The 25,026-nt window shown below is 42.0% G+C and overlaps 1 protein-coding gene across 1 annotated transcript in view; it reads left to right on the forward strand.

Moving 5' to 3' along the window:
- Positions 1-25,026, forward strand: part of PLXND1 (plexin D1) — a 149,305-nt gene that overhangs the window by 96,806 nt on the left and 27,473 nt on the right. The window contains exons 20-25 of the mRNA XM_053378082.1: positions 5,213-5,327; positions 6,320-6,427; positions 7,582-7,694; positions 10,818-10,925; positions 13,044-13,174; positions 14,873-15,071. Of these exons, the coding sequence (XP_053234057.1) occupies positions 5,213-5,327; positions 6,320-6,427; positions 7,582-7,694; positions 10,818-10,925; positions 13,044-13,174; positions 14,873-15,071 (774 nt within the window). The remainder of the gene's footprint in view (positions 1-5,212; positions 5,328-6,319; positions 6,428-7,581; positions 7,695-10,817; positions 10,926-13,043; positions 13,175-14,872; positions 15,072-25,026) is intronic.

Raw genomic sequence — 25,026 nt, forward strand, 5'->3', positions numbered from 1 at the left:
AGAAGCCTGAAAGCATTTGCCAGCTTGTATTTAACCTGCCTCTTCACCCACATACATACACTGTTGACACCCTAGATTTTGGCTTCCACTATATGTACAGGCAATCCAACCAAATCTTTAGAATTCTCACTTTTACTTTAGTGTAGCATTTTACCTCCGCCCCCATCATTTCACCCCTCCTAAAACGGAATTACATCACTTATCTTACGTTGGAGAAGGTGAAGGAGTGCATTCAGGAATGCATCATCAGAGGAGATGGACTCTTTCCCTACCCCTTTGGGACCTCATTATCTGGAGCGATGTTCATGTTTGTGAACTGTTGGTTTCTGAACAGTGACTCAGACAGAAGTCCATTCTCTTCATTGTGGGTTTTGTTTCTTTGTCACTCTAAAATGCAATGCTAACGTGTGACAGAACCTTGGCAAGAGGTGGAGAGAAAGAAAGAAAGAAGGCAGCAATTCCCCTGCAGGCTAAGAGTAACTGAAACCCATTAAGGACAGGCCGGTGGGATCATGTCCAATTAAGAAATGACCAGTTCTGCTGAGGATAAACAAATTAAATACAAATAAAGTTGGGTATATGGTTTTGTGAATTCCCAAGCGGCAGTATCGCAGTGTTGAATTGCAGGTCCTGTCTATCATCTAATATTTTCCTTTAAAAGTGCTTTGTCTTCCTTCACCCATGTATAGTGAGTATGGCAATTCTCTGTAGTTTATTGTGAGCTAGCACTCCTGCTACTGCTCTCAGCGCAGTAGACTAAGTGGATGTGAGAGATGGGAGTATAGTTGTGGGGACAGAGGCAGCATGGAGAAAGTTTAGCCAATTCCCATGGTTGGCTGTCTTGTGTTTTCCCCAGCCCAGGGTTCCTTTCCTCCCTCTTCCTCAGTCTGGTGGGAGTGGTTGCGCAGCCCTCAAAAGGGCCATGTCCCAGCTGCTGATTTCACATTCAGGGAGGTTTTGCTCTTCGGTGCAAGCTTTATTCCAACTTGTATGTCTGCTTTTGTGGTTTTACAAGTCTTCATTTCTGTGTTTTTTTCCAGACTGAGTCACTAATTACACTCATTTCTCTGCAATTACTTTTACCTTCTACATGTCCCTTAGCTTCTTCAGAGTGGCTTTAAAGCTGTTCACACATCGAGACAGGTGGAGACGTTCTCTCTAAGGCCTAACAACCTACAGCTTTCTCTCTTTTTCCCTACCCCCAAATCTCAGTTGTTCCCTTTTTTCCAGTAAGTGCGTTAATATTAAGTTGGCAGGAATATGTGGCTTAGAGAGAGGGAGAGGGAGGGAGCCTTTTGGGACTTGAGAAGCCTGTGGCCAAATCTTCCCCAGAAGCACAGCATTTCGCAAATGTGGGATGGAAACTTCTCTTTAAGCTGGAGAAACCCATGCTTCTAGCACTGCATCTGAGAAGAGGGTGTTATTTTGTTATTTGGGTCTTTGTACATGAAATTCCATTGCAAAGGCAAAACAAACACAGGCAGAAATAGCAGGCCTCTGAATTTCCTCACCCATTGTTACAGGGAACTATAAAATGAGAAAATTCCATCTTTAATTGGAACTTTTATAAATATAGGGTAAGCTATATATTTTTTTTAAAGCAAGCTGGTAGGGTCCCCCCCCTTACTTCAGAGTTCTTTTAATACCATGTAAATTGCTGTATCCTTAAAAAAGGGTGCCGTCGGTTAAATTCATGCCACTTTATCAGCCTGTCAACCCCCCCCCCAGGGTAGATGTGCCACACTAGGTATGTATTGCAGCTCTCCTTGATAAACATGGGTGGTCTACCAAGTATTTGGCAGGTCACAATGCCTGGCTGGCATCCCACATATGACCCAGAGGCAGCAAATTTGGAAAATGTCGTTCTTATCCCATACCAGCAGCCATTAAACCCAGCTAAGCAGGAAAGATGCTAAGACACCAAGGCTGGGTTTCATCGCGGTGCTCCAGAATTCTACTGCCAAAATTGTTCGCTTCTCTTATCATGCGGACCATGCACTCCCTTCTCCACCCCCACCCCCAAATCCCTTCGCTGACTTCCTTTTGCAACCAGATCGAACAACTTAACACTGCCTCCTGGTCTTCATAGGCTTGCCTCGCCCTCTCTTTTTCTTCCTTTGTCTCCCCAAATCCCTCTTTATTATCGTCAGTTCTCCAACCCGTCCAGCCTCGCTCACCCAAAAGTCTTTAAATAGCTTCAGTCTTTCTGCTGCTCTTGCTGCTCCCTGTGCTTGGAACCCCTTCCCAGAACACTTAGGTGAAATCATAATCAAATCCCTGCTTAAAAGCTACTCTTTCCATAAATTCGTCAGCTTGGAAACCTTTAGGGTCAAACTACTTGTTACATTAAGCATGCTTTTTAAAAAGCATGCTTCGTGCTCCCCATTTATATTTTTCCCTGGGGAGGGGGAGCAATTGTGTGAAGACTCTTGTCTGGTGCACTGGCTCCACAACAGGGCTATGGGTACATTTTTAAACCATGCTTTGTGCAACTCACTTAGTCCAACTAAGAAACTAAGCCTAAGTGCATGTACAATTCTCTCGTTGCTCTCTCACCTTCCTTTATTGTCTACCTCAGTATCAAAATTTACTGTGCAGGGGATTTCATTTTTTGGCTTATGTTATGTGGTATGTTCATGGTGCTACTAATTGTGGCAATAATCAAAATCATAATCATAAAAAAAATATATTATTTCTTCCCCAGCCACTCTGGGAAGCTTTCAACAGAACATTAAAAACAGAATAAAACTTCAAACATTAAAAACTTCCCGAAACAGGGCTGCCTTCAGATGTCTTCTGAAAGTCAGATAGTTGTTTATTTCTTTGACATCTGGTGGGAGGGCATTCCACAGGGCGGGAAACACTACCGAGAAGGCCCTCTGCCTGGTTCCCTGTAACCTCACTTCTCACAGTGAGGGAACCACCAGAAGGCCCTCAGCACTGGACCTCAGTGTCTGGTCTAAATGATGGGGGTGGAGACACTCCTTTATTACTCTAATCATTACCTAGAGCTGCTCAAAAAGTGTGGGTTTTTGCACTCACAGTGATGTGAGGGCAGCGTAACAAGACATAACCAATAAAGAAAAATAAATCAAGAGGTTTTACATTGCAGTTTTAGATACCTGAATATATGTATGGTGGAATATTCTGCTAAACCAGGATTTTCAGGAAATGTGAAAATGTTTATGTTTTGCTTATGAAGTTTAGTAGATAGAAACTTTTATTTTAATTAGAGGCAAGGTTGCTGTACATATTTATTCTTCTGTTCCAAGTCTGAAAAAGTAGGCACCATGAATTCTGTGCTTATTTGTAAAAGAATGTTTTAAAAAATTAGGGTCACCTGATAGGCTTTTCCATTGCTAGATATGGCAGGGTTATCATGTTGCTAAACAACATTTTAAAGCACATGGGAAATATCAAAATCATCCGATGCCTGATACTATTTCTAAAGGAAATAAATCCCATCCAGGAAACTCTCTAGTGACAGAATCTATTAAATTAGATTACCCACAGCTAAATTATATCAATAAACTCTAGGTCTGGCCTCTTGGATAGTGATAGCTCCTCTTGGGGAGCATTCTGCCTTCACAGGGCCCACGGACAAGCAACACTTCCTGCTGTTTGAATGATTTAAGCCCAAATAACCCCTCTTGCACTCATTTCTTTGCCCTATAGATGTGCCCCTTAGTGGAATTCCTGGTCGTTTCTAGTAACTTCTAGCAGGATTATGCAGTTGCCTGTGCAGAGTCTACCAGTGAAAACAGAGTTCGATTCTCAGCTGACCCATGATTCACAACTGGTTGGCACAGACCAGCTCCCTCCAGGTCACACTCCTTTCTGTGGGGAAGCGAAACTCAAGTTTCCAGAAGTGAAAATGCCTCATTTTCTTTCTTGTTCTGAGAGTATGCTTCCCCATTAAATCACAAATGAATTCCCTGTCCCCAGCTTTCCGCTGGACCGTTTAGTGCAGAGATGAAGAAGTAGGTTGCCGAAAGCCACACTTTGGTCGCAGTTGCCCATCCCACTACTGTGCCTTAACCCCAACACTGCCGCAAATTCTTCAGCACGTGCCTGTGACTCTTCATTTCCTTTCTTGGTCCTGTCTTTTACTTGGAGATTTCCAGCCCATTTTAAAAGAGTTTAACAACTGACAACAGTAAACGGCAAATAATACTCTTGGTTCAAGGGATTTGTTAAACTGCATGAAATAAAAAGACATAGAATTGTGCACCACTGTATTGTTTAAAAATCATACATTGCTCACCTAGCACAGGAAGGTCAAAGCGCTCGTCAGTCTTTATATAATTAATGAGGGGGAACTGTGCTTTGCAGATAGTTGAGGTTGCTGCATATGTTTTTCTTTCTGTTTCAAATCAAATGTTTGAAAAACTGCTAAATGTGAACTGAGCTGGAGAATTCGGATTGAGTAAATATTATTGTGCATGAAAAAGGTTGTTTGTTGAAAAAAAGCATGCTGCTAAGGGAAGGGAGAAACCTGACAGTGGAATCTTATATTAAAGTTTAATCAACTGGGTCTGAACAACTAATTCCCACAGCCATTTAGATGGCTGAGACAGAGGCTCCTTGCATTGAAAAGACAAAGGTGTATTCTTGGGAGTGACACACAAAGTTTAATGACAGTATGATGTTGGAAACAAAGTGAAGTGTTTTTATTTTTTTATTTTTTTGCATCAAGCTTACATTTGATGTACATTTTGCATGTGCACTTACATTTTTTTAAAAAAATCAAAACATATTTTGTCTCTCTGGGACTGATACTTTATTCTAGCTCTGATGTTCATCTTCAGGCATGGGTATGACCCATGTACCCGTACATTATAAATAAACATAGTGGGCAACAAGATCTGAAGAAGTCATCCAGGGTCTTGTAGCAATTCTTGTGATGAGCAGGGATATAAACAGTAGTATCTGGGCCCCAAGTCAGTAACTTCAGTGGATAAGTTTTGCCTTTGTGCATGTGACACACAGACAATCTGATAACCATCAACCAGACCCGGCAATGCTAATCAAAGTAGGTCCTACTATTAAACTACAGAACTGTGATTCATTCAGTATTGCAGAGCCAGCCACTAAATGATTTGCTAAACTCATTTGTCTGTGCAGAACATCCCTCCCATGTAACCTGATTTCTGTACTGCTCCTAGCTTCTCATTAAATAACTTCATGATGGTTCCATCCTGTTCTTTCTTAGATCCAGGTTGGGAAATTCAATCAAACAATTGCTATGTTGCACCTTGGAGGAAGTGAGACGGCAATCACTGTTTCCATAGTCATCTGTAGTATCTTGCTGCTGCTCTCTGTTGTAGGTAAGGGACAAATGCCTGTCACAGGCAGCTTCACCCAACATAACCATTTTCCAAGTAGAGATTCCAAAGATCCAATAGAGTTATTTTATTTTATTTATTTGTCCTTTTCCTGGAAGAAAAATCAACATATGAAAGTAAAAGGCAGTAGACTGTTCAAAATGCAAAGCAGTACAACAACACACTGAAAGGGATAATACACAAATTATAACAGTCAAATGTTAACACTCAAATTCCTGGTAGAAGGAAGTCAAAATATGTTAATATCAACATTCCACAAGTTGGGGAGGAGACACAATTGAAAAGGCCTGTTCTCTTGTTACCATGGTTGGGATTGCTTTCAGAGGAATACATGGAGAAGGAACTATGTTGGGGCCTCAGAGTCTGCATAGGGCTCATATGAGAAGAGGTGTTCCATCATGTATTATGCTTCCAAGCCTAGGTTAAGGCCAGCCATTTTTTAAGGGGTTTTGATGTTCTTTTGTAAGCTACCCTACTAATGTATTTGATTAATGTAATAATCGAGAAAGGAAAGAAAACAGGAGAAATACGTTTAGCTTACCCACACAGTTTATAATTCAGTGGGTGGGTTTGTGTTTGATTGTTTTTAATGTAAGTTGGATGGATAGACCATACCACAATTCAAACACAAATGTGTTCATCTCGTATCTCAAATGGGCTTGTAGCATATCAAAGCAGCATCTCCTGTATTGAGATAAACTGAACTGTCTTAACCCTCTGGAAATGTTCCTTCATCCATGATCCAAAGGACTAGCCATCAGACCCAGCTCTGTCAATTATTTTTCATTCCAATTGGCTCATGTTTGGTGAGCAGCAGTTCTCACCAGTTATGGGGGTAGCGTTACGTACTCTTTTCCCCAGTGAATCGTAATAGCAACACCAGTGCTATTTTAAAAGGAAATGGACGTGTTGAACGCTGCCACAACTGCTTATTGTCTTCTCTTTGGGGCCTTTCTTTCCTTCCATTCCTCCAGCCCTGTTTGTGTTTTGCACCAAGAGTCGCAGGGCGGAGCGTTATTGGCAAAAGACTCTTCTGCAGATGGAAGAGATGGAGTCCCAGATCCGAGAAGAAATCCGTAAAGGTAAAGACCTTTAAAGAGTCAATGTTCAAGGGCATCAAATAAATGTTTCTTCTCAAATACTCTGAGGGAAGTTTGCAGTCCTGAGATGCCCCTCAGAGTTCATGCAGAAGAAACAGCAGCGCCCACAGTGTTGAGTCCTGTGACTCGGAGATCAGCTTCCTCGGAGATTGCAAAATGGTATTATTGTTAACAAAAGGGAAGCTGCCACCTCGTGCTGTGATTGAAACTTCCAGAAATGGTTTGCTGCATTTGGGGAACTTGTAAACAAAATCGCAACTAAGTAGGCAAACCACAGCCTAATGGGTGAAGGGTCAGGAGTTTTGAAATGAAACCTGTTGCGTGGACTTGGGGAAATAGCAAGCTTCCAGTTCACTAGCATTGTAAAATAATCTGATGAGCAAGGAGCACAGGATCTACTTCTACCTATGGCTCTCTTTCAATATTGTCTTACCAACGCCATCAGAAGGTGGTTACTAGATGGTCTCATGTTGCTGGTTTCCATATGTGTGAAATGGCTTCTTCACAAAGTCCTGTGAGGCATTAATGATGCTCTAGGATCCATTAGTGAAAGGAACTAAAATAGCATTCTCTGGAGGAGTTCTGTTAGTTGTCCCCATTTTACAGCAGCCTGACTGGCCTGAACTACAAGTCAGGTGGTTAGTGTTGCCAGTCCTGTGGAACACACTTTCAGTAGAGATTTGGTAGGCATGCTCACTTTTAACTTTCAGGTGTCTCTTGGAGACCTTTTTATGCCAACAGGCGTATGCAGTTATTCAACATTTTTCTTGAGTAGCCAGTCTTTTAAATTATTGTTCTAAACTGCTTTTAATTTGGGGGAAGGGGTGTTATAGTTTTATGTTGCTGTACACTGCCCTGCTATCTTATCAGAGCACTGTATTTTATGAGAGCACTGTACTTAAGAAATATAAATATTGCATGCCAAAGTTATAGGAAAAATAGATTTCTTTTTAGTCCATGAGTCTTTACAGAATCCTCCGCTATACATGATGTTCTAGAGATCATTAGGATGCAAGATTTGACCCCAAAAAGTAGGTGTAACTGCTGCCAATGTGCTGCAACATACAGAAGAAGAAGAAAAAGTTTTCATTACATTGAAGCAGCTCTTTGGTCTGATTGTGGTTTCTTTGGATCAGGTTTTGCAGAACTCCAGACAGATATGACAGATCTTACCAAGGAGTTAAATCGCAGTCAAGGAATCCCATTCCTGGAATACAAGTACTTTGTTACACGAACATTCTTTCCCAAAGTAAGACACTGTGGCACTTTAAAGCTTCTAATAATGCATGGTTTTTTCCCAACTGTACACTGGTGTGTGTGTTTCTGTTTGCCTTATGCTCGATGTTGCCTTTAACACTCATTGTTTAGAGTGCAGTTTAATACTCTTGTCCAGCTATTGTGATGTTAGTTCTACAGCAAGCCCCCAGAAGCTGCTTCCCATCAGCATGGATCTTTGTCTTGTAAGCAGAAGCAGACCTTGTTGATAATTAGAAGGCAAGTTTATAGTAGAAAATAATGGCTGTGCAGTCAGGCAGTGGCACTGAAGAGAGATCCCCAGTCCAAACTAGTATTAACTAGGGTTGTAGCATGTCATCACTTAGCATCGAGTGCTGTTTCTTAAACGTTTAATAAGCAAATATCTTTTCCCCAGTTGTGGACTTTTGATTTATGCACTACAGCAATCAGGGTTAGATATATCGTCAGTTCCCCAGTGAGAAGATGGTTGGTGTTACACTGAGATTGGCCTCAGGAATTGTGTTACGGAGTTCAATTTTACATTCATAATTCAGCTAAGTCAAATCACATCTGGACAGCCTGTTCAACCATGCTCACTTTCAGAACCAAATATCTCAAAGATAGGAGTATAACAATAATTGAAGTTGTTATAAGACACTTTCTTGGCAGAAACAATAGGCATTCAGTGTCCTTATGACATCTTTACAGACTCTTCACAGGTGTATACATTTTAACTGAGCTGTTCCAGATCCAGCATAAATAAATAAATAAATACATACATAATTTTTTTATTTATACCCCGCCCTCCCCGACCAGGGCCAGGCTCAGGGCGGCTAACACCAAATATGAATTACAATAAAACGTAATAGAAAAAACAACAAACAAAAAACAAACAAACAACAAACCAAACAAACAAACAAACAAACAGTTAACTAAAATACAGCTTAAAATGCAGCCTCATTTTAGTAGTAGCCCATAAATCAATACCATAAAGGGAGGAAACATCAGATATTCACCCAAGCCAGCTATCCATGCTGGTCCTACATGGGCCAGCAAAAAAACCAAGGGAACATTTATATACCAAATCCCATATAAGGGATCAGAGTGAGTCTAAGCCGAAGGCCAAGCGGAACAGCTCTGTCTTGCAGGCCCTGCGGAAAGATGTCAACTCCTGCAGGGCCCTAGTCTCTTGTGACAGAGCATTCCACCACATAAGGGCCAGTGCTGAAAAGACCCTGGCCCTAGTTGAAACCAATCTAACCTCCTTGAGGCTTGGAACCTCCAAAGTGTTGTTATTTATGGACCTTAAGGTCCTCCGTGAGGCATACCAGGAGAGGCGGTCCCGTAGGTATGAGGGTCCTAGGCCGCATAGGGCTTTAAAGGTCAAAACCAGCACCTTAAACCTGATCCTGTACTCCACCGAGAGCCAGTGCAGCTGGTAAAGCACTGGATGAATGTGATCCCACGGCAAGGACCTCATAAGGAGCCTCGCCGTGGTATTCTGCACGCACTGGAGTTTCTGGTTCAGCTTCAAGGGCAGCCCCATGTAGAGCGAGTATGTTAACTTAAACCCGGTAATGAATGTCACACCAAATGCTGTGCTTTCTTTTTCTTGTTATCGTCTGCCCATAATGTATTATATGCTGATCTAAAAGCAGCATTGCACCCTAGAAACAGCTGCATTTTATTGATAGTGGGAGAGAGAGGGGTGATTTCTGTTTGGGAGCTTCATTTGTTGTTGTTGTTTTGCAGTAAAATAAGCAGGGAGATAAGCACTCACATTCACTGAATCTAGTACATAGCAAGACGTTAAAATTGACATTCTGAGGAAGTGAATCTGAGCCCATGTGGTGTAGTGGTTAGAGGTTCAGACTAGGACCTGAACCTCTAACCTGGGAGACAAGGGTGCAAATCCCTTCTCGGCCAGAAGCTCACTGAGTGACCTTTGGCCTTTCACTCTCAGCCTAACCTACTTCACAGGGTTGGTGTGAGGATTAAATGAGGGGCAGGAGAACCATGTTTGCTACCTTGAACTCCTTGAAGGAAAAAGGTGGGATATAAGTGGAATAAATAATAAATAAATTCAATTAGCATATCCCATCAAGGATTTTTGCTTCTGCAAGTGGACATTTTCCACTCTACACCACCCGTGCCCTCCCCCAAACTGCTCTAACAGGTTGAGGAAACCCCCTAGAACAGATTTAGATGGCATGTAGGGGGAAGGCGAGAGGGAGAACGTTCAGTTTCCGAACAGAAATCATGTACTGATGGAACGAGAGACTTAGAACTTTGCTGAATTCCACCCTGAGATTTGCTAGCTCTCATAGTTGTGGAAAAGCACTAAAATGTATGAGCAGCGAGTGCTTAAAAGGAAAACTGGGGCTGAAAATGATTTTGGGTAGTCCTAGGGAAAGACTATGATATGCTGCCAGCAACTTGCCCCTTGCCAATGGATGGTCACATCTTATCTCTTGTTACAGTATGCATGGCCCCCTCTTCCTTCATTCCCCATTACACTATTCCATCCCAGTACTTGCCCCAAATTCTTAAAAAGCCACATTTCAGAAGCAGAATAAATGAAAGCAAACAAAAAAACAGGAAGAAATGGAAATATATGCAATTCCTTCATTTGCAAATGAATTCTGTGAGCAGAATTTGAATTGTCTTGCAGATTACCCAAAGCCTTGGGCAAGTATATAAATATAGGAGAAAGAAACAATTCTCTCCTTTTGTCTTGGAAGAGGCAAATATTAAAATACCCAATAACTACTTGTTGTGGCTTAGTCCCAAATAATTCCCCCTTTTCTGTGAAGCCATGAATGCCAGATTAGGCAGTTCATAACCTTCACACTGTGAATGCCTTGTTTCTCTCAAACAATATGCCTCCCCCAAAGTTCTTCTATGCATTCATTCAGAAGTTTCTTGCCGATAGTTTAAAACCTCCATAAAACCACATTATTTCTTACTTGTGAGTAGCCTCAAGTCATGATGACATCTCTCCTGGCCACTCCATAACAATACTGCTTTGTTGGCACAGGGACTTGGAGAAGGCATGAGGGATTTGATCATGCTTCCTTTTTTGCCAAATAACAAGATGTGCTTTGGTTTTGTTTTCTGTGTTTCTTAAAAAAAATAGTGTTCCTCCCTCTATGAAGAGCGTTACATTCTGCCTTCCCAGCACCTTAATTCCCAGATGGGCTCTCAGGTGCAAGAAACTCACCCATTACTGTTGGGAGAATGGAAGGTGAGTATTGGCTACAGATACAGCTGTAACGATCAGTGTGTTGTTTTATTATAGTGGTTAAGAAATGCGTGAGAAATAAGTAATATGTTCCATACTGAGGTAAAGAGAAAGGCTGAGGAACCAATGAAGTTTGGCTGCAGAGGAGTAAAAACAATAGGAAATGTCCTCCTAGGATGTAGAAAGCTGTAGAAAAAAATATAATTTCATGGGGGGGAGAGCTCTAGAATAAATGTATATGCATTCACACATATTAGAAGATACAGGATACACTGAAGAAACACCCTTCTTCACACAGGGCATAGTTTAAATTATGGAATTCGCTCCCACAAGATACCGTGATATTACCAACTTGGATGGCTTTAAAAGTTTAGACAAACTGATGGAGGATAAAACTACCAGTGGCCACTAACCACGTTGCTGTGTTCTACTTCCACTGTCAGAGGCATTATGCCTTTGTATAACAGTTGCTGAGAATCACAACTGGAGAGAATGCTGTGGCGCTCAAGACCTGCTTGCAGACCTCTGCTTGCAGACCAAATCCAGTTTCTAGTTCCACACTTCCATCTAAAGAAGTAATGACTTACCTCAGCTCCTTATTACCTCAAACGTTTACTGCCCAGATACACTCAGCATTTGCCACTACATTTCCTCACTAATTTTCGCCTTTGAGTCCCTGGTTTATGTTGATTTCTTGAATTTATAGTACGGTGGTACCTTGGTCTACAGACGCTTCAGGTTACGCGTTTTCAGGTTACGGACGCGCCAAAACCCGGAAGTACTGGAACGGGTTACTTGTAGGTTTCGGCGCTTGTGCATGCACAGAAACACTAAATCACACTATGCGCAGAAGTGCTGAATCACGTCACGTGCGTGTGCAGACATGGCACTGCAGGTTGTGAACGCTGCGGGTTGTGAACATTCTTCCCACACGGATCACGTTCACAACCCGAGGTTCCACTGTACTATTTTCTTTAATGGACCTTTTAAGTTGAGAAGTAAGTACTTATGCGGGGGCTCCATTCCCGACTGCCACATGTCACCATGGATTCCCCCGTTCCTCCCCCTTTCAGCACTGAAAATGCTGTACATGTCAGAAGGAGCACACATGCTGATGACACACAAGTGGGGAGACACCTGTAAAGTATATGCTACTTGCAATAAGCAGCTGTCAGCAGCTACTAGCCACAGTGGTCATGTTCTACCTCCACTGCCAGAGGCCTCTGAATGCCAGTCACTAGGAATAGCAGGTGGGCAGTGCCATTGCATTTGTGTCCTGCTCCCTGGTTTCTCTGCAGGCTTCTGGTTAGCTGCTGTGAGAACAGGATGCTGGACTAGATGGGCCTTTGGCCAGGTCTTATTATATTCTTATGCTGAGTCTCTCCCTCGCAGGCTGCCATACCTCACAGAGTTGTTGTGAGGGTTAAATGGGATGTAAGATAATTATGTATGTCACCTTGTTCTTCTTCAAGGAATGGTGGGGTATAAATGTAATAAAAAATAATTACATTGGGGAAAATTGCTTGCAAAAATGTGCGTACTGTGCCAAATTACATGCAAAAATGTGCCTGTTAGAAAAAATGGCATAACAATGGGAATGAATGTTCATGTGGACTTCTTTTAAAACAATCACAAACAGATGCAGAAATCGAACAAACTGAACTTTAGTTTAGGAAAATGAGAGACAGGCAAGCTGAAATCGACAAATTCATCCATCCATCATTAGTTGTAGGTCACAAGGAAGCACTTTTAGGCTCACTTTAAAAAGCTGCCTGTCTAACTTGATGGAGAATCGTAACTTTGGGGGAGTTTTTACATGAATCAGGCTCAAAGCAAGGGAATGCATATTTCCCTTTGTGTGCCTACTTTGTGGCTGATATGTTAAATATACTGTGGTTTTTATTAAATGGTTTTTGTTTTGTGTATCAAGGTAGCTCATACCTATCAAATTTGTAGTCATAAACTATTTGGAGTGCCTTCAGTGGTAAAGAAGTTTTTCTTTTGTCTTGCTAGCCACTATTAAGCTGCTGTACACAGTCTTAAAATGAAGTAGACTAGTTAAGATGTATGTGATGGGCGATGGAGGGACTGTTCTCATCCAAATTGCTGGTTTTGCCTTAGATTCCTGAAAATTGTAGACCCAACATGGAAGAAGGAATTGCGTTGTTCTCAACCTTACTCAACAACAAGCACTTTCTCAATGTCTTCGTCCACGCTCTTGAGCAGCAGAAAGATTTTGCTGTTAGAGACAGGTAAGGTTCTCTTTTAAGATTTTAAGATTTTAAGATTTAACATTAGGTGGCACACAAGTTCAGCCTAACTTGACCACACACCTCTTTCACCCTGCAAACCTGGATGAGCCCTGCCCTGATTTTGGGCATTTAAAAGTACTTCCTGTTTGATAAACACAGAATCATTACTTGGTTTTCTCTTGCGTTCTTTTTATAAACCTGATATCTGTGCTTATAGGGGAATGAATGCTTCCAGATGTTGTTGTTTTTTAAAAAAACAACCAAACTCAGAGCAACTCCAAGTTTTAAAGAGGGTAGATAACCTGTTCACATTCTGTGTATTCCAAAATATATTAAAGCAATACTAAATAAGCCTTGGACTGCTGGTTTTGAATGCATTACCTGAAATAAATATTTATAGCTTATATAAAGACCATTGGGGCTCATTCACACACTTACAGATGGGATTTAAAGTTTGGTACATACGTACCTCAAATCAACCTTGACATACCCTCAACATATTACAGAAATTCTATCTACCTGACAGAAGGAAGCCAAGCAACACCTCAGGAAAAAGCAGGTGTAGGATTTCATCTTCACATAAGTCCTCTTCAGACATCCTATTTTTGTTTTAAGTTGCACATGGTTGTTGGATGCTGCAGGGACAAGCAGGTAGCCACACACACCTGCCGCCATTGCAATTTTCATCACCCTCCACAGATGGGAGGCAAGCATCTGAAGCAGAAAACTTCCTGGAAAATCAGGGTTCTAAAATGTTTGGGGAGCCTCCCTTTTTCAGAAGGGCCGGAGGGCAACTGGAAAAGCAGTGTGGGGCTGGGCTAGCATGCTTGTCCCTACGGGGTGAGGGGAGTTTGCATGTTAATGTGAAGACAGAATGCCTGAAGAGGACTGGACTTCAACAGTCCTTGAATTGAGAAGGGACGAAGGAGGAGGAATTTGATATCCTTATGAGTTAAGCTTGCTTCCACAGCACTGTGGCTAAAATCATTTTCTCTTTGCTTTTCTTGCATCCTCTCTGCACTATGACAACTATTTAGGCCCTCTTAGTAGTCATTTACGCCTCCTCCTGAGTCACTAGCATATCACAAAGTAGTCTTATCGTGGAGCAAGGAGGATTAACCTGTTCTGAAGTGCATTCTGTGGCTGCCTCTGTCCGCAAGAGACACAATATATGGTGCTTAATTCAGAAGCACCCTGTATAAAGAAATGACAACTGGGGAGCTTTTAAAGGATGAAGAAAGTAAAATAGTTGGTAGAGCTGCCTGGCTGTGTTTTATGGTTATTGTACAGCGGACCTAAGTAGCCTTGCATCTCAAGGGCTCTGTATATAACCCACAAACAAAAAACAACAACCATATCCCCCTAAACATCATGCTGTTCCTTTATTTCTTTAAAAGATACAACTATGCCATTTTCCAGCTTTCTGGTGTTAACCTCCTCTATTATTCTACAGAGTGCCAGAACAGTGTTTTTTTCTTTGAACGATTGGCATCCATTTCTATCGGAGGGGCATAATACAATGTGATTATGCACAGCTGCAATACAAATGGTTTGAAGCTTCAACAATTTTGAAAGGCTTTGCGCAAAAAAAATTTAAAAATCTGGAACGTTACCATGGTTTTAATTTCTGTTCACGTTGATTGATGGGTCCCAGTTGTACTATCAGTCTCAAAAACCATCCATTAACTCTTCTTGCAGATGCAACCTGGCCTCCTTGCTCACCATTGCGTTGCATGGGAAACTGGAGTACTACACCAGCATCATGAAGGACCTCTTGGTTGATCTCATTGACGCGTCTGCCTCCAAAAACCCCAAGCTTATGCTGAGGAGGACAGAATCTGTAGTTGAGAAGATGCTGACCAACTGGATGTCCATCTGCATGTATAGCTTTCTTAGAGTAAGTAGGAAAGACCACTTAGCTTTGGGGGAGGCTGCGACCTGGTGTGGCTGTGGGAAACTGGGTGGGGCACCTTTGATAGTTCATTGTCTCCTACTCAGGGCATTTAGATTCCCCCCCCCCGCTCTCTTTTTAGGTAATGGTGACCCAGGAGAGAGATTAAGATATAGCGTTATCTCACTTTTTATCAGCAACACTTCAGTGTAGAATAGGTTAATGGACAGTGAGTTGTCCCAGGCCATCAAGTAAACTTCACAGCTGAACAGAAATTTTCAGATATCTAAAAGTATATAGAACCGCTGCCATTTAAGCAGTTGTTGTGAGGTCCCAAAACAGTAATGCGTGTGATCTCTGAAATGCGTGTGATCTCAGTCCAGTATACCTGAAGGAGCGTCTCTACCCCCATTGTTCTGCCTGGTCACTGAGGTCCAGTGCCTTCTGGCAGATCCCTCACTGTGAGAAGCCAAGTTACAGGGAACCAGACAGAGGGCCTTCTCGGTATTGGCACCCACCCTGTGGAACACCCTCCCACCAGATGTCAAAGAGAAAAACGACCACCAGACTTTTAGAAGACATCTGAAGGCAGCCCTGTTTAGGGAAGCTTTTAATGTTTAATAGACAATTGTATTTTAATATTCTGTTGAAAGCTGCCCAGAGTGGCTGGGGAAACTCAGCCAGATGGGCAGGGCATAAATAATAAATTATTATTATTATAAGATTCTAAAAAAACTTAATCCCCATTGTTGAAACAGTTGATACTTTTTCCATTTAGCTTACCATAATAATGTTCTGGCAAAAAAACATACTAAGGTGATAACTAGCATAGAGGGAAGTTGTCTATTTCCAGCATTTCCCACTTCTTTATCCCCCAAGTTTTTCTAGGGAAGAATTATTCCCATTGATGCTGTTGTGGAATTTCTGTTCAAATGTCAAATGTTAGCCTCTCAGATTTTGTTTCAAAACAACTGCATTTTAATGATAATGTTTCAACCAGGATTGTTGATATTGTCCATATTTCTTTTTGAGGGGCTCCCTCTGATCCTGGAAAATTACTAGGCTGATATTTCTATAGCCCAACATGAGAAACCCAAATATGAACACAAAGGCTGCACCTGTTTATGCAAATTTTGTAATAGGCTCAACTCAAGTGCTGTCAGCATACTGTCTGCAAATGTTGCTTTTCAAGAAAGGATTGGAGGCTTGGAGTTTGCTTTCAAGAATTAGACTCAAATTTAGTTTTGGATTTTTTTAAAAAATACAATTTTATGCTTCAAAACATAATCAGTGATGACCAAAACTACTGATACTCAGCTATTTTATTAATGAGCCCCATGAATCAAGGCTTTTTATTTGTTCAGCTCCCCATTTCTGGTTCCATACTTTCATCTAAGTAAGTCTTGCCTTACCTTAGCTTCTTATGCTTATTAACGCAAATACTGCCCATGTTCACTAGTCACCTTTGAGTCCCTGACGCATGTTCATTTCTTGAATTAATGTCACATCCATTACAGAAAGTTTAAAATTTACTCAAAGTACTATATCCTTTAATGGACCTTTTAATTTGAGACGTAAAGAATTCATATGCAGTTTGCAGTAAGCAGCAATCAGCGGCTACTAGCCACAATGGTTATGTTCTACTCCACTGCCAGAGGCCTCTGAATGCCAGTCGCTAGGAATAGCAGGTGGGCAGAGTGCCATTGCATTCGTGTCCTGCTCCCTGGTTTCTCTGCAGGCACCTGGTTGGCTACTGTGAGAACACGATGCTGGACTAGATGGGCCATTGGCCTAATTTAGCAGAATCTTCTTATGTTCTAACCAATAATGACATAATTTGGCTATAATTCCCACATTAAGACGGCTTTTTCAGTTCCAGCACTTCTCAGGTAGCTGCCATTGCCATTCTAAGAGAATGAGTGAAGCGTTCATGGTGAGTTCTGGTACCCCCTTTTCTAGAAAAATAGCACTTCTTATTAAAGTGAACAGTATTTAGAAGTTTGGACTATTTTGAAAGGGATCGCAAGGATCAACTAGTGCAACCCCCTGCAATGCAGGAATCTCCACTAGATCATCCATTTGTCTGATTTATATGATGTATGATGTGCCATTTGACTATAGGCACTCAAAGTCTGAACTGCATCACATATTTAAACAAAACCAGTTTGTTCATGTGCGGTCGGTGATAGACATTCAACAAGCCTGGGAAGGGAAAGAAAGTAGGAGACGTGTGTTTTTTTTAATTGCATGCTATGGTGCTAAAATCTGCTGATTTTGCATATACTTAGCCTCCCGGTTAAGAAAGTGGAGACCTCTTTTGGGACTAGAGAACTCAGCTGGAATCCGATACAACCAAACTCAGCTGCCTAATTTCTTCTGAACGTTGTGCAAGAAAACCTTGGGAGGGGATAGAGCTTTATCTTACGGGACCTCTGAGTAGGATGGTCTTACAAAAGAAATTAACAACGCCTGCAGTTCTCATACGGTCTTTTATGTTCCTCTGAGCTCTCTTCTGCTCTCAGATAGGCACGCATGAAGAAACTGTTCACTGTTTACTATCGCTCCAAGGCTTCACATCCCACCTTGCGCCTGTCTGAGGGCAGGAGAGCTATCTCAGAGGAAGAGTTTGGTCTGCACAGCCAGGGTGAAGGATGCAGCTTTCATAGCAGGAAAGTGAAGCAAAGATTAGGACTCTTAAATGTTAATCTAAAACATGAAGCTAGCTTGTAAATAATTTGTTCCCCCCCCCCCAGCCTGCCCCCCATCTTTTAAACCTGGCATGGTCCCAGCTAAGAGAAAGATAAAAGACAGATGTTATAAACATAAATTGATTCTCCATGTGTGCTGTGATAATGCTTTAATTCTGTGGTATTTTGTGGAGCAGCCGATAACTGGCTGAATCTGGGGAAAGCCTGCCAGTAAATTAGACAATTTGGAAGGAAGCTGGTTTTGACAAGGGTGAGACAGTGCCACCTCTCCTTCTGCTGTTGTTCGTTCGGCTGAAAATCAGCTCTTGTCTACTTAGCTGTAGATCCGGAGGACAGGAAAAGGCAGCATGCCAGTGATGAAGTTCAATATTTTTAAAAATATTTTGTGAATATGCATATAAAATTGCTTAGCACTTTTCATTAGGAACAATACAACGTTTAGAAGCGAAGTGATAACGAACACATACAGTACTTGTCCTGAAAGATACAGCTGATGTTCTGGTTTTATCTTAACTGATGAGGAAATGTCTCATTGAAAAACAAAGTAGGATAACTACCCCTGATTTCTGGCTTGCTGCTATGAATTGTGTGGTCAGGAACAATCAGGATTAATTGGCGATCTAAGTGAACATAGTCAGTAGATCTTGAACTCATCTCAGTCTCAGGTAGAAGTGCTTTTAATCATCCAAGTGAAGATACCATGGATTATCTCATACATAGAAAGAATTGCCTCGTCTCGTGCTAAGTACAGAAGGGCAGTCCTGCTGGATCAGACCAAAGGCCCAGGTAATCCAGCATCCTACTCTCACACTGACCAACCAGATGTTTGTAGAAAACTAACAACAACAACAACAACAACAACAACAACAATAATTTATTTCTACCCCACCCATCTGGCTGGGTTTCCCCAGCCACTGGGCGGCTTCCAACAGAAGGTTAAAAATTCATTAAATTAAAATACATTATTATTAATAATAATAATGATAATAATTTTTATTTATACCCCGGCCAGAGCTGGGCTCAGGGCGGCTAACACCAAAAAAATTACAATGAAAACATAATGGGGGGGGCCCAATTTAAAATATAGGTTAAAATGCAATATAAAATGCAGACTCGTTTTAAAAGTAGTCCATAGATCAAAACCGTAAGGGGAGGGAAAACATAAGGGTCAGACTGAGTCCAAACCAAAGACCATGCGGAACAGCTCTGTCTTGCAGGCCCTGCGGAAAGATGTCAAGTCCTGCAGGGCCCTAGTCTCTTGTGACAGAGCATTCCACCAGGTCAGGGCCAGTAGTGAAAAGGCCCTAGCCCTAGTTGAGACCAATCTAACCACCTTGCGACCTGGGACCTCCAAAGTTTTGTCATTTGTGGACCTTAAGGTCCTCCACAGGGCATACCAGGAGAGGTGGTCCCGTAGGTATGTGGGTCCTAGGCCGCATAGGGCTTTAAAGGTCAAAACCAGCACCTTAAACCTGACCCTGTACTCCACTGGGAGCCAGTGCAGTTGGTAAAGCACTGGATGAATGTGATCCCACGGCAAGGACCCCGTAAGGAGCCTCGCCGCGGCATTCTGCACCCGCTGAAGTTTCTGGGTCAGCTTCAAGGGCAACCCTGCGTAGAGCGAATTATAGTAATCAAGCCTGTAGGTGACCGTCGCATGGATCACTGTGGCCAGGTCGGGGCAGGAAAGGTAAGGGGCTAACTGCTTAAGACGGCGGAGATGGAAAATGCCACCTTTGCTGTGGCTGCAACCTGTGCCTCCGTGGAAAGGGAGGCGTCGAAGGTTACACTCAAGCTCTTGACAGAAGGCACTGGCACTAATTGACCCCCTGCAAGAGATGGGATTTGGCCCCCCCAACCCCATGTCGTCCTGACCCAGCCAGAGGACCTCTTGTCTTCGAAGCTGGACATGACTACAACAGCACTCTCCCACTAGTGATTCCCTGCAGCTGGTATTCAGAGGCATACCACTCCCCTTCACTCCTCTCTGGAAGCTGTCAGTCTAAACCTGAGCATCGCAAATGAGCACCCCAGTGAAGACCACATCCTTTAATCAAGTGAGCACAAAATAAGAGACTGGTAAGGGACCACCTGATTTCATGATTTGCTTATGAGACACTTGGAAGTAGTGAGAGACTTTTGACTGGTTTGGAGCACCTCTGAAATCCAGCACAACTGGAAAACACAAGCACAACCCAGGAGTAGGATCACTCAGTTGCCTAGAAGATTGGGGGTGCTCTGATGCAATGAGGTTTCTCACTGCTTTCAAATGTCTCTGGAATCCTGTCCAGTGTCAGATGTCGGAAACATGGTCTCTCCTGTCCATTAAATTGGAGGAGGGGCAGAATTGATTGTGGCAAGCAGAATCTAGACTAGCTTAAAAAAAATCTTTATGTGACAGAAGATAACTCTGGGACCTGTCTGGATTCGAGTCTCAGATTATAAACTCCCACTGCAAGCCCACATTCCTTCATGGATAATGTAACCATACAGAATGGTCCCTTCTCTCAGGAAACTAAGCAAGCTCTATAGGTTTGCTGATAGGTTAGTCCTAAAGGACAAATTCAGTCATCCAGTTTACATCAGCTCTGCTCTCTTTTTGTAAGCATTTTGGGAAATCTTAATGAGAAGGCAAAGTATAGTTTCAGAAATCATATTTGTCCTACACAATTGTGGCTACACAGTATGATGATTGTAGTGTTCAGTGATCTATTTATTTGTGGTGGCTTCAGAGATTTTTTGTTAAATCTGGTGATAATTAGGACTGAGAACATTTCTGCCCACACACAAATTTCCTGATGATATTCCTGAATCCACTCAACAGTTTCCTAGAATCACAGAAAACAAATGATAGGTGGCTGCACATTTTGAAATGGTTGGCCATTTCTGCATGCATGCTTGCAGGACCAAAAATTAGAGAACATGTTCTTGTTGTGTTTAATTTCTTCGGGTGTGTGTGCCTCCAAGGTAAATGTAAATGTAGCAAAAGCCCATAAATTTATTATTCAAAACATTAAATGTTATGCTGCACCAGTGTCTCGTTATTACAGTTGCCATCACAATAGAGTAATCGCAGGGTATGATAGAACCCTTCTTCAAAAGTGCCTGTGATGTGTTTTCCTCCTGAAAACATGAGAATATCAGGGAATGGGAAAATAACAAAGAGCATTGTGGCAATTGTAAAAAAATGAAAAAGCAGTTTTGGTGATACAATCACCATTTTGCTCATACATAATCAGGGTGCAGTCCTAACCACTGGCAGGCAACAGTGGGTGGTGGAGCCACCACTGCTTCTGAAGCCCCCCTGCTTTTCTTAGCCAGGGCAGCAAAGTCTACATGTTTGCTGTACCACCTTCAGACCAAGCAAACAGGCCAAATTTAGGCCCCTTTGCCACAACCTGCCAGGAGCTGGACAAGCTTAGGACCCAGTGATGACTGAGTCAGCTCAGCTCTACCACTCTCTCTGTCCCCAGATGCACCATTTCAATAATTTATACTGCCAACCTTTTGACATTTATACTGCTGGTGGTTGCTTCCTCCCACTCAAGTTTTCTTTAGGCACAGTGGGAAACTTCTGCAGCAACAGAGCCTCATCCAAACCCAGTCCAGTGCAGTGGAACCACGGTTCGAACTGTATAATAATCAATGCTCATTCTTTTTGCATTTCATGATCTTCTTTTTTTTTTCTCTTGATGTTTAAATATTTATTGAAATTTTCAAAAAATAAAAAGAAAACCATAAAAAAACCTAAAAGAAAAACAACAATTAAAAACACTTAAAGTTCACCTCTTACTGTCAATGACCAATTTCCTTGACTTCCCCACACCTCCCCTTCTTGCATTCCAGTTCCAATTTTAGCTCAGCAAGTTCTTGTCCCCAAACTTTATCATATTTTCTCTAATTCATTTTAGTTATCCAATTTTAACTTATAAACCTCAGTCTTTGTACATCAATACTTATTCTTAAAAATCTTTTTCTAAGTTCACCCCGTCAATTTAATTAACCAGCTTTAACTTAAGAACCTCAATATTTATACGTCAATACTTATTCTTAAAAGTCTTTTTCTAAGGTCGGCCCCAATTCCCTTCCCTAAAATCCCCATTTTTATGTTAATGACAAAACCAAATTAATTAAAACACTATATAGTTATACACCCTTCGGATTCCCAGGACCCCACCACCCCCTTTTCCCGGTTTCGAACCCCAACAAAAAGTCCATCAGTCCATCTGCAATCAGCCTGGCGACCTCACATCCGAGGCTCTCAATTCTCTCTCAGCTCCTCTCTGCCGGTTTTTTTGATAGTCCTTTATATTTAACACCAAATCTCGAAGAAGCTCTGTCCCAATAATGTCCATGTTTCTTCCAGCCAGGCCTCCATATTTAAAAGTGGAGCCAAAATCTTGTTTCTTACTTCTCTTAAGTCCAAATGTCCCAAAAGCTCCAGTTTCCACTTTAACCAGGTTTGTATTCCATATATCTTCAGATCTCCACATAGGGAGATCTCTCCATTTTCCATTCTTCAATTCAAACCAAATTTTCATCATCCTGATCTTATTTTCCTTTATATCCATCTTGGCCGGCCTCTGGCTCTCCTCAACCATCTGTGGCATTGTAGCTCCTCCTTCTTTTTCCTTCAAATCGTCCTGTTCCTCTTTCATCATATTCTCAGATTTCTCAAATTTCTTATCTTGTTCGGCTGCTGAAATTTTAAGGTCAACTGCAAGACTTTCTTCTTCATCTGCAAAAACTTGAGTCAAGTCCCTCCCAGGCTCAGCAACTTTGTTTACTGTTCCCTTCAGTATTGTGACGTTATTAGTTAAAACATCAGTCTGTTTCTGTAACTCTCCCAAGAGAAGAAAAGACCTCTCCAGTTCAGCCAGTATTTTTCCACTTACAGCCATTTTTGTAATGTCTTAAATCCCCTCTAGAGGGATTCTAGTTTCTTGTTATCTTCCAGTTCCAACCCAAAAGTCAAATTAGTCTTTTCTCTTTATTTTTAACAATTTATTACCAAATTGTAACAAAAATAACCAGCAAAGATAGCAAAAACAAAGTTCTCCTTTTTCCCCAACTTTGACAGCTAGTTTGACAGCTGTCAAAGTCTTTATTTCTCTTCCGCAGGCTCTCCCATCGATCGCTCCCGGGTCTTGGGGGGGGTGAATTCCGTTTCCAATGTTAGCTCTTATCCTCCAGCACAATCACTTAAATTGCCCCAACGTTAATTGCTTTTCTCCACAAAGTTAATTGCTTTCCTCCACAAAGAAGAAAGGTATTCTCACAACCTTAGTAATAAAATCCTTGCTTTACGATGTTTACAAGACGGGTGGGCGGACCTCCTTTTAACACCTCACCCGATCGTGCCTAATTCCCAAAGAAAATTTCCCTTTTAAGTCCAATTTCCGTATTACTCACGGGTTGTTTAGTCCAAATGTTCAAAGAAAGAAGTTAGTGCTCTCCGTCCATGGCATGCGGCTTCACTCAGCAGGAGAAGCAGTCGACTCACAGCACCACGCCACTCTCCGTCCCCCGTTCCGGAGCCTTTAAAAAGGCTCCTTTGCGGGTCGGGGGGGCACAAATGGTGCCCGCCGAGCCACCAGGTCCACAGGCTTCAACGCCTGTGGTTTATGAGGGTCCCCGCGTCGCCGCCGCAGCAGGACCCAACCCCTGCTGGGCCGATTCCCTCCGGAGCTCGGAGGGAATCCGCCATTAGACGATGGCACTAACCCGGAAGTCCCTCATTTCATGATCTTCTGACTTCACTCTTCTCCCAAAAAAAGATCATGTGTGTATATTTGCCTGTCAGTTTAGGATTACACTTCATAATGTTAGATGAAGTGGACTCTGGTCCACAAAAGTTTATACCATAATATATGTGTTAGTCTCTAAGGTGCCACTAGAGTCTTGACTACTTCAACAGACTAACTTCAACTCAGATTAACAATGGAATGTCAGCCCAGGTCTGCTCCACCAAAAGAAAATGGAAGTCACAGTTGATTTCTAGCTGCAAAGGTTTTGGAAAAGTAAAGCAAGCCTACTGTATTCAAGGATATTACGCCCAAATCCACCAACAAGAAATTAGACCCACAATCTGCAATTTAAATTATCCGCTATAAGTCAACCATTTCCATTATGCACCACATTTTTGTGAACCAAGCCCAGTCTTACAGGCAGCTTTTGGTAAAGAAATTTACTAGCCCTCCTGTAGCACTGGGCCGTGAGACATATGTGACGATGGGTCTGTTTTTAGTTCCTGAATTATCCCCATTAATCACAACATCTATTTGAAACAGCTGCTGCAAAAGGTCCTTAACAATTGTGCAGTGGAAAAATTCCAGCTGCTTGTATTTTCCCTCGTAAGTTAGCATTACATGATTTAAACATTTGTTTTATATTAATTCTGTGCCAAACAATCCATCCATTTGTATTGCAGAAATGGAGGGTTGAAGAGCAAACCATCTAAAAATGGAAACATTCAAAAATAGTCAAATAGCCATTCGTGGCCTAAGCAAAGGGCAACTCCAGTGATGAGGCTGACTAGTTGGTTCAGTTTGTAAATATAGCCCTATTGTGAAAATTAAAAGGCTCAGATTTTAGGTGCTTTCACAAATGTGTTCTGCTGCCCAAGAGATAAGAGAATTTACAAAGAACTGCCTGGTGTAATTAGGCTATTTTCATTGCACTTGGACTCACTCAGCCAAACTTGACTAGTCTCAGCACCTTATGGTTACTCTGCAACACATGTCAGCTAGACTCAGACCTTCAAATGGGCACCCAAGGATGTGGCGTCCACTTCACAGTGGTGCAGTTCCATGCTGCTGGGGGTGTATGTGTGAATACTGTGGCCACAGCATGGCCACCAGGAGTGTTAACACTGTTGACAACAGCAAACTATGGTTTAAAGCTAGCTAGCAATTTTGCCTCATTGGGGGGAATCAAACAACTTTAATTGTGACTTCATGGTTTGTTTCTCCCATGCCAAGGGAAGAACGAAGAGGGAATGACCAGGTTGCGTGCACCATTACATTACTCATTCACAGTAAAACTTTGTTAACCCTGCAACCCTGGTTTATCATGACATACAAATGCAGCCAATTGTATACAGAGTGACTCACGTAGCTTAATCCTTAGGGAACAACTTCATACAATTAATTTTGCTTCAGGGTCCTCCCCCCCCACCCCCCAATTCACACGTCTCATTCTTGTGCACAAATTCACGTTGTGGTCAAGGTCTGAGAGTTCAGACATCTGGGGGA

This window comes from Podarcis raffonei, chromosome 2 (assembly GCF_027172205.1).
Source record: "Podarcis raffonei isolate rPodRaf1 chromosome 2, rPodRaf1.pri, whole genome shotgun sequence".
NCBI classification, from domain to species: domain Eukaryota; kingdom Metazoa; phylum Chordata; class Lepidosauria; order Squamata; family Lacertidae; genus Podarcis; species Podarcis raffonei.